Source organism: Theobroma umbraticum, unplaced genomic scaffold (genome assembly GCF_002168275.2).
Source record: "Theobroma umbraticum cultivar Fairchild unplaced genomic scaffold, ASM216827v3 scaffold_51.0, whole genome shotgun sequence".
Taxonomy (NCBI): Eukaryota; Viridiplantae; Streptophyta; class Magnoliopsida; order Malvales; family Malvaceae; genus Theobroma; species Theobroma umbraticum.
The window spans coordinates 9945456-9961742 of NW_018397260.1; the positions used below are offsets into that span (position 1 = coordinate 9945456).

The 16287-nt window shown below is 38.4% G+C and overlaps 4 protein-coding genes across 4 annotated transcripts; 3 read left to right on the forward strand and 1 right to left on the reverse strand.

Moving 5' to 3' along the window:
• Positions 1-2580: 2580 nt before the first annotated feature.
• Positions 2581-6774, reverse strand: LOC110417331 (C2H2-like zinc finger protein). Its single transcript, XM_089783610.1, is given in 6 exon segments — positions 2581-3260; positions 5352-5988; positions 5990-6155; positions 6158-6679; positions 6682-6732; positions 6735-6774. Coding segments are annotated over 5 exon segments (1221 nt in total). The 5' UTR covers positions 6760-6774; the 3' UTR covers positions 2581-3260; positions 5352-5531.
• A 2711-nt stretch (positions 6775-9485) lies between these two features.
• LOC110416721 (SPla/RYanodine receptor (SPRY) domain-containing protein) lies at positions 9486-11986 on the forward strand. The gene is made up of 2 exons (XM_021428782.2): positions 9486-10623; positions 11147-11986. Exons 1-2 carry the CDS (start codon positions 10518-10520, stop codon positions 11641-11643), a joined length of 603 nt encoding a protein of 200 aa, XP_021284457.2. The 5' UTR covers positions 9486-10517; the 3' UTR covers positions 11644-11986.
• LOC149527228 (uncharacterized) lies at positions 9751-10368 on the forward strand. The gene has a single exon (XM_089783677.1). It carries the CDS (start codon positions 9751-9753, stop codon positions 10366-10368), a length of 618 nt encoding a protein of 205 aa, XP_089639803.1.
• Positions 11987-14058: 2072 nt separating the features above from the next.
• On the forward strand, positions 14059-16225 carry LOC110416811 (scopoletin glucosyltransferase-like). The gene has a single exon (XM_021428913.2). The coding sequence runs from the start codon at positions 14343-14345 to the stop codon at positions 15828-15830; it is 1488 nt and encodes a 495-aa protein (XP_021284588.1). The 5' UTR covers positions 14059-14342; the 3' UTR covers positions 15831-16225.
• The last annotated feature ends 62 nt before the right edge of the window (positions 16226-16287 follow it).

Here is a 16287-nt window from a genome sequence, read left to right on the forward strand (position 1 = left end):
AAACTCCCTAACTAGTTTATTTCTAGTAGTCGTATACTCTATGTTATGTACATATATACATATATATATATATATGCTATAAGGCAATCATTCCCATTTTTATTTCTTAATCAAATGCTTTTACATCATTAACAAGTTGGGCACTCACAAATTCTACTTACACGTTCATTTCACCGACTTGAGGTTTGACGCACTGTACTAATTCCTTTGAGAACATTCATATACATTAAAATTTAGCTATAAATATAGATAAGAATACATAGTATATGACACGCTAATTCATTTGAGATAGAGAGATCGAGGTTTCTCAAACTAAGGAAGTGTAAATCTATGTCTACAAAAATTTAGCCAAGGTTTTTTGTTTTCTCTTTGTTTGAATCATGAAACTATTATATGTGTACATAATTCTTTATACAATCACTTACAAACCAAATTTATTATACATATGTATGATACACCTCAAATAATTAAGTATATCTTGAGCACCCTTAAATAATTTCCGACTAGCTCTTTATATTTGTATATACTAAGGTGGTTGATCTAATTATTTATAGGAAAAAAGAAGAGAAGAGAAGAAAAGAAAAGAAAGAAAGCTGCTTTTTGTCTAACTGAAATAACTGGATTTAACTTTGTTTGTTACTTGGATAATAATGGGGAGGTGTACAGGCAAGCGGATCCAATTAAGTTGAGAAGGAGAAAGAAAGGGAGAGATGACAATTTAAGCTTTGGGGGTAAAGGGAATAGAGAGAATTGGAGAGGTCGGTGGTGGATGGGTGGACGGGGATTGAGAGTGACTTTCCGTCCACGCAATGAAGTTCCCTTGTAGTGGAAATAGCAAATTGGTCTTAATAATTTTATTTTATTTTATTAATAACTACAACTATCTATATATATATATATATATATATATAAACCCTCCGTATGGTTCAAACTCGTTGAACAGACTTTTGTTGGTGTCAATCTCAATCATCTGATTAATTTTAGACTTTTTAAGACACATTCTTTCTGAGTGCTTAACCCATGATCATCGACAAGTGGCATCTCTTGATTGGTTCTTTGGTATTTACTATTGGAAGGCCATCCCCTAATTTGATTATTGACCAACACACAGGCTGGCTTGAGGTTGATATATATAAACCTTTTGAAGGCTTCCTGGGTGCAAATTTTGAATTAAAAAACAATAGCTGTATAAAACAAGGAGTGGAATCGGGGATGACGAGCTGCATGGGCGCGGCCTGGGGGCGTCAAAACTCAAAATTTTCTGCCGAGGGCAAATTAAGGGGCGGGGCCGGTGGGCACCGTACGTACGTTACCTTCTTCCACTTGGCTTCTACTACTCTTTTCTCCGTTGAATCTTACATAATCAAAGAGTGCTGCTGCTTTCTTTCTTTAAATAATATAATATATATATATATTTATTAATCAAATTTTCTCATGTCACCGAAAGAGAGAGTACTTTTTTTTAGTCGGTAAACTATCTAAATACCTTTCTTTGGATGCAATCGCAAGAGTGAGCAATATGAATAGGAATTCATTAATATATACATTTTGTATTTGATATTCAAAGTCTTGAACCCTTAAACTAAACAAGATGAAGAAAATGTCACGAGAAAAAAAGGGGAAAATTAATTATTAATTATTAATTAATCTAATGGGAAGAGATGCAAGTCTTATCTCATGCTGTAACTATCAACAAATTTATAAGAGCTGCACTAAAATTCAAAGATACATTTAATCTATCATGTATATATATGGAAGTCAATAGGAAGCAGTAAAGAAGTGGAGAGAGAGAGAGAGAGAGGGAGGGACTGCTAAAGACTAAAGCAGCAGGCAATGAGGAGTGTGTATGTTGGCAGTGACAGCTCGGAATCTTTTTGGAACATTTGGATTATGAGGCAAAGGCAAAGGCAAGGCGACGTGAGGGGATCGTTCATTCCTCAATTGCCCAACTTGGAATATATCTATATCCGGCTATTTAGTCGGCACCAATTAATTAATTGTAATATTTTAATTAGGGTCATGTTCTCATGTTGCAATATGCCATTGCCAAAACCCTTTCCTGTGTCTCATCCATTTTATTCTTAATTCTTCATTTGCTACATTTTAATATTTCTTTATTACTACATATATATAAATTATTAAGCTTGCTTGCCTAAGTTCATCTTATTCCAACATGAATTTTCACATAAAAATTCCAATGAGTTGGATTTTTTTATCAAATTTCCAACTTCATTTTTCATTTCTGTATGTTTCTTCTCTCTCTTTTGATCAGTTACATTAACAAATTACTCTATATTTTCCTACTCTCAAGCAAAGGCTACATTTAATAAACATTAATTATTTCTCTCTCTTTATTAACCTTTATTTTTTTAATTGTTCTAGCTAGGGCTTGTTTTGGTTCTTTTGGAAGTGTATATGCAACCCAACAATAATATTAAAGTTAAAAGTTAATTAGACAGTACATTTGGTCAACTGCAATGCACTGTGGCTATTGGCTACCAGCATAACTAATAAAGGATTGCAGGTACGTACATTAAATCCTAAATAATAGATAAAGTTAAACATTAATTCTGACTTTCTTTTCCCGGTCCTGTTCATTGGTACTATAAGATATTCACATGTTGATGGTACAAAAGGATATCTCAAAACAAATAAATACATTAAGAGCAATTACAAAATAAGCTTTTGAAATATGTGTGTGTGTGTGTGTGTGTGTTTGTGTGTATATATATATATATATATATAGATTCAATGTCATGAATGAAGCCTTAAAACTTTTAAAACTGGTGATTATGTTAATAAATCAGGCTCACCAACATGAATGAATTGACCACACAACTTCTCTTATTGGGGAATAGCTTAGTCATCCTGATCAAACAGTTGATCTTTCACTCACCAATTTGTGCATCAGTATCTTCTAAACCTCAAAGTGATTTGTAGTTTGTGTATCGACAACTTTACCCTTTGCTTGCTTTCCTTCCTCCTTTGGTTTCAACATCCCCTTTTGCAGTAATTAACTCTTAAAAACTTATCCTGCCATTCATGTTTTGTTTGTCCAAAAGCGTAGATAATGGAGTGAAGAAAATGTGAATGAGTGACTTTGGTACTATTAAACAAATGTAAACATGCAATTTCAAAAGTAAATTTCACTTCAAATCTGTTGCTCGTTCTGTTTCTCTTTCTCTTTCAATCTTCACTCCCTGTAAGCCATGAATGTAAGGGCAGAGGCGACACGCTTGTGAATAAAAAGGCTCTGTCACCTGCTCATTCCATACCAGACAAACAACCTGTCACTTAGAAATTAAAAAAACAAACATATAACACTGAAAATATATTCTACAAGACAGATGACCTTGATTCCTTAATCTAGGATAACCACTAACCTTAATCTTTGGGGTCTAGATACCAACCTTATCCTTAAAATTCTACTATTAAAAACCACTTTAAGACCTGCTTTTTGGTTCTGATATAATGAGCAGTGTTGGTCCTACACAAAGACAGCCTTGGGGCGAATCTGTTTGTTACACACATCGTTAGTCCCTTAAAGACTTGACTTCCACGGTTCCACCATCGGGTTAAAAGAAAAGAAATGCATTCAGACAGGACATCCTTAATCTTGAAACAGAAACAGAGATCAGATTCAGCAGGACTGCCCGACGAATCATGCTCCAAGACAAATCTTGAGTGCAAGGTTTTTGCTATTGGTAGTTGATCAGTGCAAATCTGAGGCCTCATCCTATAGCTTCTGAGTAAAGGGAAGATTCCATGACAATGTCCCACTAGGCTATGATATTATGCAGCATGATTGGGCAGTAGACCAACTATTAAGCAAGCTAGTCCTTCAAAGCTGATTGATATGGAGCAGTTAATCCTATTAATGCCGACAACAAAGCCATCAAATCATAGATTAAAATATCAAGAATATCAGGAATTGTGGCTGGAGTTGTTTAGGACCTCACTCAAGTTGGAGTATAAAATAAACGTCCCAAATTAAGCAAGGTTTATTTCATTTTCTGTTTTATTTTGAGTATCAAGAGAATTAAGCCTTGGGGCTAACTGTGAGGCCTATTTCTTTTCTTGCTTCAATTCTGTTCTGTTCCAGACTTTCAGTTAACAAATTAACTCTAAATTACCCTCCATCAACCAAACTTCAAATCCAACACGCAGCAAAGCAACTATGAAATTTCTCAATCCTAACCCTTAATAGCAAGTACATTACACAGGCCTGGGGCAACACCTGAAAAGCTTTCCAATCCCCTAATAGTTTCAACCAATCTTAACCACATACAAATCTCATTCAAGGCCCCAGTTTGTCTCAAAACTTATCATCCCTATTACCTAAGTTGATCCAAGAATAGAGTCTAGACCTAATTTTCCTGCTTGGACAAAATAACTACCAAGTTCTTGTCAATTTGTGGCCACACCCCCCCTATCCTTGTCCAACATCACCTATGATTGGGGGAACTGCACTGAATCATTGGACCTGACCTTGATACCATCAATCATAAGGCTAATAGGTCATGATCCACAAAGCCTGAAAAGGACCTTTGCCGGTCAGGGGCCATGAACTCCTACAATTAGTGCATCAAAAGGAATTAAGAGCAATCTACTTATCCGGGATCAATACAGACAATGGCCTTTAAGGGCCACCAGATCTTTCTGAAACTCCATGATGTTGAATTGAGATGAGGCAGGTTATAATGATCAAAGCACAATTCCAAAACAATTAAATAGTTCTAACTAACAAGTCTTCTCGATTCCTTTGCTCTTCCATCTATACAATGAAACAGTACAGAACTTTTCATCCCATTAATTCTCTTCCCCTTCTCTCATTTGCTGCTACTCGTAAAATGAATTTGAGAAATTAACCACAAAACCATTCTATTTATGTTACACTCCACTGCCCCTTCCTGTCTTATGTCTGATATCGCATCTTAATGCACATTACCAGAATTATAGTTGACGGAAACTCCTCTTTGTGCATGCCAATAGTGACAAGCAATCATGCCACTCAAAGAACAAATAAAAGACAAATCAATCAATAATCAACATTCTCATATTCTCACAACCTCAACCTTTAATTCATTACACCTTTTATTAAATATATTCATTATTCATCTTTTCAAGTTCAAGATATTCCAACACACAATAAGCAGCTCATGTACCAACATAGATGAGGCACATACTAGATTGGTTTTGAAATAGAGAATAAATCTAAATGCATTGTCACACTGCAGTTTTGCTCTTGTTAATAACTATATACCATTTCAAATTTCAAGGAATCCCTAGCAAACTCTACACTATCAAAAGAAAAAATAAAAATACAGTGACAATTTGAGGTAGATATATACCACTTGCAAATCTGACAACAGTGAAGAACCACACTGGGCAAATACCACCATTATGATTCTCAACTCTCATTAAACAAGCAGCAAAGCTCACTGTTCATATAAATTCTAATCTTTCCCCATCCTCCCTAGTAATTCATAAGTTACAATTACTGACCTCCATAACAAACCACACTTTCCTCATCAAAAATACCCATCTTCCTCAAAAATCACCTCATCCTCACTATCTTCCAACAAATAACCTTCATCATCAGCATTCTCAATCTCCCACTCATCCTCATCACCCTCCTCCCCTTCTGAAAACACCGAAATCCTCAAACCACCAAGCTCATTCCTCCCTACCACAAGCTCATTTACCAACCCATCCAATTCCCCCAAACTCCGACTATCAAATTCTGAAACCGAAAACGACCCATCCTCCCTCCTCCTCCACCGCTTAGGCCCACAAATCTTTCTCCGTAACCTCCCCATTTTCCACCCCTACCAAGACACCCAGAAATGAGCATGTCTCCCCAAACCCCTGTCCCTATCCCCTACAACCACAGTCCCCAAATTCGCCTCCCTTGCCCTCCTCAACATCTCCGTAAAATCCTTATCATCCGAAACCAAAAACAACCAATCAATCCCTCTACTCATAGATGCTGCATTTGCTTTTCAATGCCCAATCCGCCGCTTGTGGCTTATCCTCTACTGTCTTAACATAAACCCCAGCTCTCCTTAACTCACTCGCCAACCCATACCCAACCTTCGGCGTTACCAAACTCCTTGCCGCTTCATTGTACTTGTAATTCCCACTTATATACCTTCTTTAAACCGCTGTCGTTTCTTACCTTTCAACGATTTCATTCTGTTTAACTTCTTTTGTCGTTCCCTTTCATGTAACTGCTTGAAATGTTTTCTCAAATCCAGATTTGTCTTGCATTTCCGACCGCAAACTCCACAGATGTAAGGTTCGGATGGAGTCACGATTCCTTTGCGTTCGAGGATGTCGAGGTTTTTCCTCTTGCGGCGTTCTTGCAGGACCCACTGAGGCAAATGAATAAACGCGTGACGGTTAGCGTATGCTGACATGTCAACGATTTCTCCGAATTTTTCAGCCACCTTTTTTAAGGCCACAGCGGCTTCGTACGGCGGTCCGCGCGGTGGCTTGTTGTCGAGGTCCCACAAGATAACAACTTTTTTCTGCTTGGGAGCATAAACGCCTTGCTTGTTTCTCACCATGTCGATTTCCACGGCGTTGGCGTTGGAGGCGATAGACTTGATGGTGAGATGGCATAGGCGCGACGGGGATTTGGTCTTGAAGGGTGTGGGGAAAGCGGGTGAGAGGAGAGGGAAAAGTGGAGGTCTCGTTTGCTGAGGAGTGGGGCGGGGTCTAGGTGAAGGATTTTAAGGAATTGCAGAGAGGATTCATTGCTTCATTTGTAGGATTTGCTTTGTATCCGCTTTCTGTTGTTTTGTTCTTAAGTGCAGTGAGGTGAAGTCCGGGACTGATTGTTTTGCTGAAGGTATTTGGATAAGCATCGGTCTTATCTAAATATCAACAACCAGCTAGCTGTGGGCATTTTTGGGCCTGAATTTAGGGCTTTTCAAGAAATTGCAGATCCAGAGATGTACGGGCCTATTGCTTTTCTTTTTTACTTGTAAAGAAGCAATAGTATGGGCTTTCAACTTCCCAGTTTAAGCAGAAGCAGAGTAGAGGTACGTCTGCTATTTCATCACTTGGGATAGATATAAGTCGAGGGGAAAAACAGAAAGGAGCAAGGAAACCAATGGAATTGGATAAACATGCTGACTCTTGAATTCTGCCAAAAGAATGTTGGATTTTGCGCTGCTGCAAATTTTGACGCTGGGACACGTCACTTTTGTTTCTCAGGTCCTATGGTTATCACCCCAGCAACTCTGCACCCAATCATTCCTAGTGTGCACGACTGTCTGCAACAGCATAGACAAATAAGATAGTAAGAGCTCTTAGTTAAATGGTTTGCCTGGCAAAGAAAAAAAAAGTTGTAGTTGCAGTTAATAATCACCATGCTGGCTTTACATTTTCTCTTTTCTTTCACTTTCTCTTTTTCAACTCTGTCATTGACGAGGCTATGGGGGAAGAGAAAGAAGAACTGTTTGATAATTGACTTCATCAAAGGTCTATTTTCAGCTTTTAGCTGCTCATTATTTTTCCGATGCTTTTCTCAGTTAACTAATCTTTTTCTCTATTCTGCACTTTAGTGCCGCTGGTAAATTGAATAGACATAACCCTCTCCTACACAAATATTAACCTTATTCTTTTACAATAAGCAATGAAAAATATAAAATAAAGCCTAAACTTTTTGGAATTGAATTTGATTTTCTGGCCATTCACAATTTATTTATGAATGGTATAAGTTCACTTTCAGCAACTGTAATTCTGATGTGATCTACAACATTGTTTTCTACTTTGACAATTGTGAGCATCTATGAGAAAGTTTAAGAGTTTAAGATGCAGCGCAGCTCCACCAATCCTTAAGCTTCAAGCATCACCCTGAAATACAAGTGGCATCTTATCTTTTTCCACAAAGACATGGCAACCACCTTTTTTCTTCTTCTTTTGTTGTTCTGCAATTTGGAAAACAAGAACTTTCTCAAATCTTTATGGTTTCTTGTACCCAAAAAGAAAAATCTTTATGGTTTCTCTTTAATGATTTTCCCCTTGAATTATGGCAATTATCTTTGGAATTATGACCAAGACTTTTGTCAACTATTACCAAACAGGATGATTATTAAATTGATGATTGCTTTTATGTTTTATTCTGATACAGGGGGTGAATGATGGAGCATTAGTAACTATACTTTAGTGGGGCTTCTGCAGTTGAGTTATTGGCTTTAATTCTCTCACTCTGTTTTGGGTGGTTCTAATATTGACATCCACTGTGAAGTCCTTTAGTGCTTGGTTCACCCCCAAAATTAATAGCATTAAATGAAATAATTATTTTTGTTTATATATGTTCAGACAAAAGGTCGACATAGATTTTTTCTTTTCTTTTAAAAGAAATAAGAAAGAAAGAAAGTAAAAATGGTATTTTGATGGCTATCCAGGAATATGGAGGCCTCCCACTACTTTGCAGATGAAACATAATTTGGCTGGCAAATGACAGGGAAAGCATACAAATCACAATCCCTTAAGATAAGAGTTTATGGCCAATATTGCTAATTTAAGTAGCTATAATTAAATAGATATAGAGTGCTAGAGTGGCACCTAAGATGCCTAAAACAAATCAATCACTACCTTAACTTAAAAAATTTTGAACCTCAAACAGAAATCCCATACAAAAATGAGAAAAAAATCTGAAGTCCCCACCATCAGAGTAGGCTTGGCCAACATGGCCAACACAGCCCAAGCAGTGGGGCCCCCACCTCCCCCTCCCGTTGTGTCCTGGATTAGATAGCCTTTTTTTTTTCTCTTTTTTTTTTTCCAGGCCTGGAGATCATGCCTAATGAGACAAATTTTCAATGTGGAATGTTATGTTTTTTCCTTCTCAACCAGAAGGAAAACGTCAATAAACTATTTCAGACAACTTTTATTTAAATACAGTGAAATAAAACACATTTTTAATGTATGTTCAATGTTCAAGCAAGTTCTTGCCGAGGTCTCAAAAACTCCTTTGTTTATACAAGAAAAAGGAAAGAATTTGCCTTTTTTCCTGCATACATGAAATGATTGCGTTTGCATAGAATTCCAGCCGAGTAGATTTTACATGGGATTAACTGTCAAGTCGACAAAAAACTACCAACACGTACATATCAAAAAATCATGTTCCTTATTTTCCTGCCACGTTTCTCGAACTCTTGTTTCACATGCTCCGCCTTTGCTCGAGTCCCAAACGCTGAATTGTTCTCCTGAATCCAGATATCGGACAACATACAGTAAAAACAATGAAAGCGGCCCCCAATGAGAAGTTGGACTTGTGGCTTTCTAGAAGGCCTTACAGTTTTGCAACTTACGAACAAGCTCTATAGCCATCCCTCCGCCCCCTCTCCCCCTCTCTCTCTCTCTCTCTCTCTCTTCTCTCCTTTGAAAACAAAAAATGAATCAATAAACGCGTTTTTTAATGAGGAAGAATTGTCGGTTCACATTAATTAAAGAATGGACCATAAGTAAAGGAAACGTTAATGCCCATATATCCCACGAAATGGTTCCTCTCCTTTACTACTTTACTGTTTGCTTACACCATCGCTCCTGCCTTTCTTGAACCAGTCATAGTCCACGCTTGCCTTGCCGTCTCTTTCTCCTTATAGTTTCTTCCTCTTCTTCATTAGCCTTTTATTCACGAAATACGTTTTCAGGAACAAAAACCAAGCAGCCGTAGAGAATAACTAATACAGGTTGAGAAAAAGAGATGTTGAATGGAAAAATGTGGCGGCGGTGGCGATGACCATCGGAATACTTGTGACCCTTTTGGTTGTGTTTATATGGAGGTGGTGTTACCATAAAGAGCGTAAAGATGATGTTGATGAGAACCGGGCTGCTAGGATTGAAAATTTTCAAGACGGGATTGCTAGACTTCACCAGGCGAGTCTACATCACCAGTTTGATTTAGATAGCAGGAGAAGAGGAAATTACTATGTTTTTCGACGTGGGGCATCGGCAAAACCTTTGTTTAATTGGGCTGATCATCCAGCTCTTATCACAGATGCAGTTGAAAATGGATGGTCTCGATTTGGCTTCACAGGCTACATGTCATCCCCGTCTACAAGATCAAGCCTGTTGGGGCTATGTGCAGCTGGTGATTATGAAGAGGGAAATGATATAGAGATAAACTGGGAAGTATGTCAGGGATCAGCAGATTTCATGCAAAAGATTAGGGTGAATTCTGGGTCAAGGAAGGGGACTATGGGTCATCATTCTATGGCTGCAGCATCTGTTATTAGAACAGCTTTGCCTTTACCGGGGCCTCCTTTGGGGAATTCTGCTTCCCTCAAGAGGCCTATTTCGAGATCACGATTTTGTATTGCCGTGGAGATGATCATGACTCGAGAGGCAAGCTGAAGGAAGGTGAGAGGACAAAACTCATCCAAGAAACTTACAATGCAAAAGCAAATTCAGAATCTTTAGTCCATGTTATTAGCGGTCATGATATTAAAATTGAGGAATTAAAGCTTGCAACTAAAGATGATGATGGCAAAGGTGATTCAGTGATGTTATCGGTGGGACTAACTGCGGGTGGCTCTCTTCCTTTGAAGCTTCCTGGTAGCTATCCAGGATCCATCGGTTTCAATTCGGATGGTTCTGTCTATCTAGACGGTAACAAATTTTCTTCAATATTATTTTCTATCAAATCTCTAATTACCATTTTTTTTTATGTAAATGTCGATTAAGCACAGTCCATTTATAGATGAAATAGTAGTTCACAAGTTAGAACTGTGCCTAGCAATAAAAAAGTGGCAACCCGCCAATGAATAAAGCTCTCATGCTAAAAGGTATCCAAAATTAGCCAGAGCCTCGAAGTAATTGAAAAAAAGGCCCACTGCCACATGGTCATGAATTATGTATAGGGAAGCATTATTTTATTATTTTGGCTAAGACCACTTAATCAGTTAATCGTGCCACCCTTCACTGTATCGGGAGTAGGTATGAAGCTATTGACTCAAAAAAGATGTCTCAGATGCCTCTAATTTATTGCTGTATTATCTGTACCAATAAAATTTAGGCTAAGCTGTTCAACTTTCTTGGTTCTAAGTCACTTCTTTATGCAACTTCTTTCCTTCTCTTTTTGAGTTGTGATCAGCACGGTCAAGTCTTCAACCCGTGCTTTATTCTATTCCAGGAATTAAACTTGTGTTTGGATCTGAGAAAGAAGACTGGGGGAAAACAGAGAAGGTGATAGGTTGCGGTTTCGATCCTAGGCAAAAGAAAGTGTTTTTCACATTAGACTCCGAGCTGGTACATGTAATAAATTGCAAGTCTGAGGAATATGGGACTCCCCTTTATCCATGTCTTGCAGCAAACGCTGATGTTTTGGTTCTAGTTAATTTTGGACAGAGCGCCTTTGCATATGCTCCAGCGAATGGACAACGGACACCAAATCCATGCTTCATTGGCCCTCTTGTAAATTCCCCTGCTGCTGCTCTCGGCTATGAAGACAGCAAAGAGCTATTTTCTATGGGAAGAATCGATTCCCAATGGCTTAACAGATGCACAACTAAAGGCAGCCACAACGTTGGCAATAATTATCCAACAACAGATTTTGATGAGGAGTCTGAGGCTGATTTGTTTGAGATCGTCTTGGATAACAGCGGAAGATCCCCCAACGCAGTATTGTAGCTACAAGACTGACAATTTTTGGCAATGAGTGTCTCCAAGTTATCTCGGTTTTGGCATTGAATGAAGTATTTCTTGTGAGAGTGGCGTGGATTTTGTGTACATGAACACACGCTAAAGTTTCAGTAGGAGAGAATAGTTGAACCTCTGCAATATTTAGCAGCTTGTTCATCTTCAAAATACCTAGACACAAACAGGTTTTATGAGGAATTGAGAAGGAACATACTTGCATTCTCTTTAAGCTTTTACAATGCGCGCCTAACCTTTGGCCCTGTATAGTTTTTTACGTGTCATGATATGTAATTTACTTTGTATAGAATCAATAACATTTGTTCATTTTTGCTTCTCTTTGCCCATATTTTACGCTCAAACTCCGTAACATGAGCGTTTTGGTGTAGCAAAACTGAACTTACAGGATCGTTTAATGATTGTCAAAAAGACAAAAAAGAAGACGGAGCAAAAGGAAATAAAGAAGCAGAGAAATCTCCTGGAAGGGCAAGAGGCAAAAAGATGAGATGCCAAGTATCAGCCTCACCCACCGTTAAATATACACAAAACAAAGAGGAGAATACATATTGTCAAACATGCTAGTGCCGCGTCAAATTTTTGTTGGTGAAGGGGTCAAAGTTCAAGATTAGATTGTTTCAGAATACAAACATTGCATGCTCCCAAGTCATGGAATCATCACATTTATTATAACATCAACCACAACTTGAGAGAAGTCTGCACACTCAAAACTCCACATCCAAGGTTGCTTGCTTGCTTGGAAGAATGTCAAAAACCCACCATTCAACCTACGACAGCTGCGTTGCAGATGAAAACAGGCCTGCTATATATCATTGTTTGAAAATGGACTAGCCGTAAGTGCAAAAGATGTGGATTTGACGATTGTATATTTCTATATTTGGGCAGGAAAGCAAACAAAAATATATATGCTCATGATGACAGAGAAGAAAAGAATATATTCTATTAACTTAAAGATTGAATTCTGCAACAAGGAAATTGCAAAAGAAGACTATATATGTTTATGGCTATTTTCTTGTTCTCTTCTAGAGTTTTGAAATGTATGAGCAAGGTAGCTATATGGTTCTATCAGGGGAAATTTGTCAAATTTCTGCTTTAGCAGATCAGTGGTTGAAGTTTTTGGAAACTTAGGGTGGGTTGACTTGAATAAATAAATAATAATAATAGCGCTAACAGTACACTAACGGTCCCTATGGGCGAACTGAGCCATGGATTAGATTATATACCTTTTTGACCCGTAAAACGCAACAAGAATTTTCACCCAAAAACAAAAACTTTCTCGTTTGTTGCTTCTTAATTCGAATTTTCTTTCTTGGGTCATGCTCAAAGTTGCTCCACATTATCCAAATATTTATATTCATCTAATTACTTCTTGTGCTCGAGTTTTAGCAGTCTAGCTTCCTGCCCTCAAGCTGCAATAATAAAATATTTACTTGTTTAAATATTAAATCATGATACATCAATTAAAGCCTTTATATTTCGATAAATATTCTTCCCACGAATTTTTTTTTAATATTTTATTTTGAATTATTGATGTTTATACTAGTACTTTATAAACAATCCAAAACATTTTGTTAAACAAAAATTTTAAAAGAATCCATATCGTATCCTGTTGAGATTTGCGGAGTGGGCAACATGTGTGGCTGTCGTCTCAATACTATTCCACGCCACTCTGGTCTGGTATGCTGCTTTAAAAGCTTCCATCCGTTGGTAAAAGGCCTGTAAAGAATATATATCAGTTCCAGCACTTAACCTACTCTTCCTGCACTTCCAAGACCCCACGGCTATGATATGGCTGTTTTAACCCAATGGCCTTGCCCCCCAGGCTATGGCTGTTTCCTCCTTTGAGCCCATGGAAGCAAAAGCGATTCAATTTCAATTAAACACCGCTGCCCAATAAGGCATATGGGCCTTGGGGATGAACAACTGTCCTGTCCTTCAACCTAAGAAGCAAATTCGTGGAGGGAAACAGTGGAAGGGCGGACAGGTACCTAATTTATCAGCTTTAATTTGCTACCCAACGAGATGTCATATTCAGATGATGTGTCACCTGAATCCTGACTAGGCAGGGGCCAGGGACTGTGACACCACGGTGGGCATCGTTACCTACAGTATTGGAACCAAAGGAAGTATCCACGCCATTACTGTTGTTATTCATCTTAAAGTCCAATTGTCCCAAAAAGAATGCACCAATTAGTGGTAGGTAGCGCTGTCTTTAAGAGAGATTGTACAGACAACATCAACAATGGACCATTTCATTCAATGGTTGGGTCCTATTGCCTCGTGAGTCCATGACTTCGGCATCCATAGCTTGAATCAAAACTATAGTATGTTAGAGCCACTAACTTAATCAGGTTATCCTTGAATATTTTTTATTCTTCCAGCTCCTTGAAGCGAATCCAAACGGGAGAACACGTATCGCCGACATAGTCCACCGGTTCCAAGAGAGGTAGGCCACCATATGCTTAAATGTGACTCTTAATTGACCCGTTATTATGGCTTCTATTTTTAAGGATGGTTTACCAGGTCCTTTGGTTTTAAGGTGTTGATGATACCTTAATATCAGGGAAACAGCCAATTTTCTTTTACCTTTGACATTAGAGTTAGAATTTTTTATTTTTACCTTGAATTTTTCAATCTCTACGCAAAACCTCTGTCTTCCAATTTGAGAATCCACTATGGGAACAGAAGATGGAAAAATACATGCAATGTTTCTTCCCTACATGGCACCAGGCCACATGATGCCAATGGTAGATGCGGCCAGGCTATTAGCAGCAGCTGCTGGCACCAAGGTCACCATAATTGTCACTGCCATGAATGCCCTTCGCATCAAAAACGCCATTGATAGAGATGTCAAATCTGGCCATCAGATTTCACTTGAAATTCTCTCTTTCCCTGGCGCTCAAGTCGGCTTACCTGAAGGCTGCGAAAACATGATATCCACCCCAACACCAGAAATGTCAATGAAACTATTCCATGCCATTGAATTGCTGCAACCAAACATTGAAAAGCTTTTCCGTGAATACCACCCTGACTGCATAATCTCCGACAGTCTCTTCCCATGGACTTTGGATGCTGCCAATTATCTTGGCATACCAAGGATCGCCTTTAATGGTAGTGGATTCTTCAATCTTTGTGTCACTGACAGTATTATACGTTATCAGCCTCACAAGAACGTCAAATCCGAGACAGAAGCGTTCGTTGTTCCAGGACTTCCAGATGAAGTAAAACTCACAAGTTCACAAGTGCCAGACGTTTATAGAACCAGAACTACCTTCTCTGAGTTATTTGACAAGCTAAAGGAATCCGAGAGGAATAGCTTTGGGGTGTTGATGAACAGCTTTTATGAGTTAGAGCCTGCTTACGCAGATTATTGCAAGAAAGTTATGGGAATCAAGACTTGGCACATTGGCCCTGTATCTCTCTATAATAGAGATGCTGATGATAAAGGTGAAAGAGGGGACAAGGCTTCTGTTTCCAAATACGCTTGCCTTAGTTGGCTTGATTGCAAGAAACCCAAATCCGTTCTGTACATCTGCTTTGGAAGCCTAACCAGATTCAGCAAAAATCAAACGACAGAGATTGCTTATGCACTTGAGGCTTCAGGCTACTCATTCATATGGGTTGTTGGGAAAGTCTTAAAAACAGACGATGGTGATTGCAGAGAGCAACAGCAAGAATTACCAGAAGGATTTGAAAACAAAATGAAAGAAAACGAACAAGGATTAATCATAACAGGATGGGCACCCCAAGTGTTGATACTTGATCATCCAGCTATTGGAGGTTTTTTGACGCATTGTGGTTGGAACTCTATACTCGAAGGAGTTAGTGCAGGTGTACCATTCATCACATGGCCGATCTTTGCAGAACAATTCTTCAATGAAAAGCTTGTGACTCAGGTGCTAAATTTTGGAGTAGCGGTGGGCAATGAGTTTTGGAAAGCTTGGGCAACAGAGGAATCACTGTCCATAAAGAACAGAGATGATATTCTTAAGGCGATTGATGCGGTTATGGGCAATACGGATGAGGCAACAGAGATGCGCAGAAGAGCAAAACGACTTGGAGAATTGGCAAAGAGAGCCATTGAAGAAGGCAATTCATCATACAATGACGTGAAAAATTTGATTGAGGATATCAGAATGTACAAATCAGGAATTAGTGGCTGAGCAAAGCTTGGAGAATTACAGAAGAAAGATGATGAAGGCGGCAATTCATCTTGAAGACAAGAAAGGTTTGATTGGGGATGTCATATCGTACAAAACTAACTAATGCGTATTTTATTTCTTTTCTTTTCTGAGACTGGTAACAAAGGAGTTTTAAGTAATCAAGGGTAGCATAGAAGCCTGCAGATGTAATAAGGTTTTCTGTTGATAGAATACGCACTGCATTTTTTTGGGACTCGACAAAAATTATTCCTTGAAAGGTTTGTGAACTGCTATGTAGAAAAAGATTTGGAGCTATTATGTCATCTTTAAGAAAGGAGCTATGTAGAATGTCCTGTTTGATAAAAATTGTATAAAGATAACGAATTGTCACTTCAATAAAAGCTCTGATTTTCTCTGTCTATTACCAACAGCCAAAGAATCCCCAACAATATGAGCACACTTCAACCAGGGAGGTAAA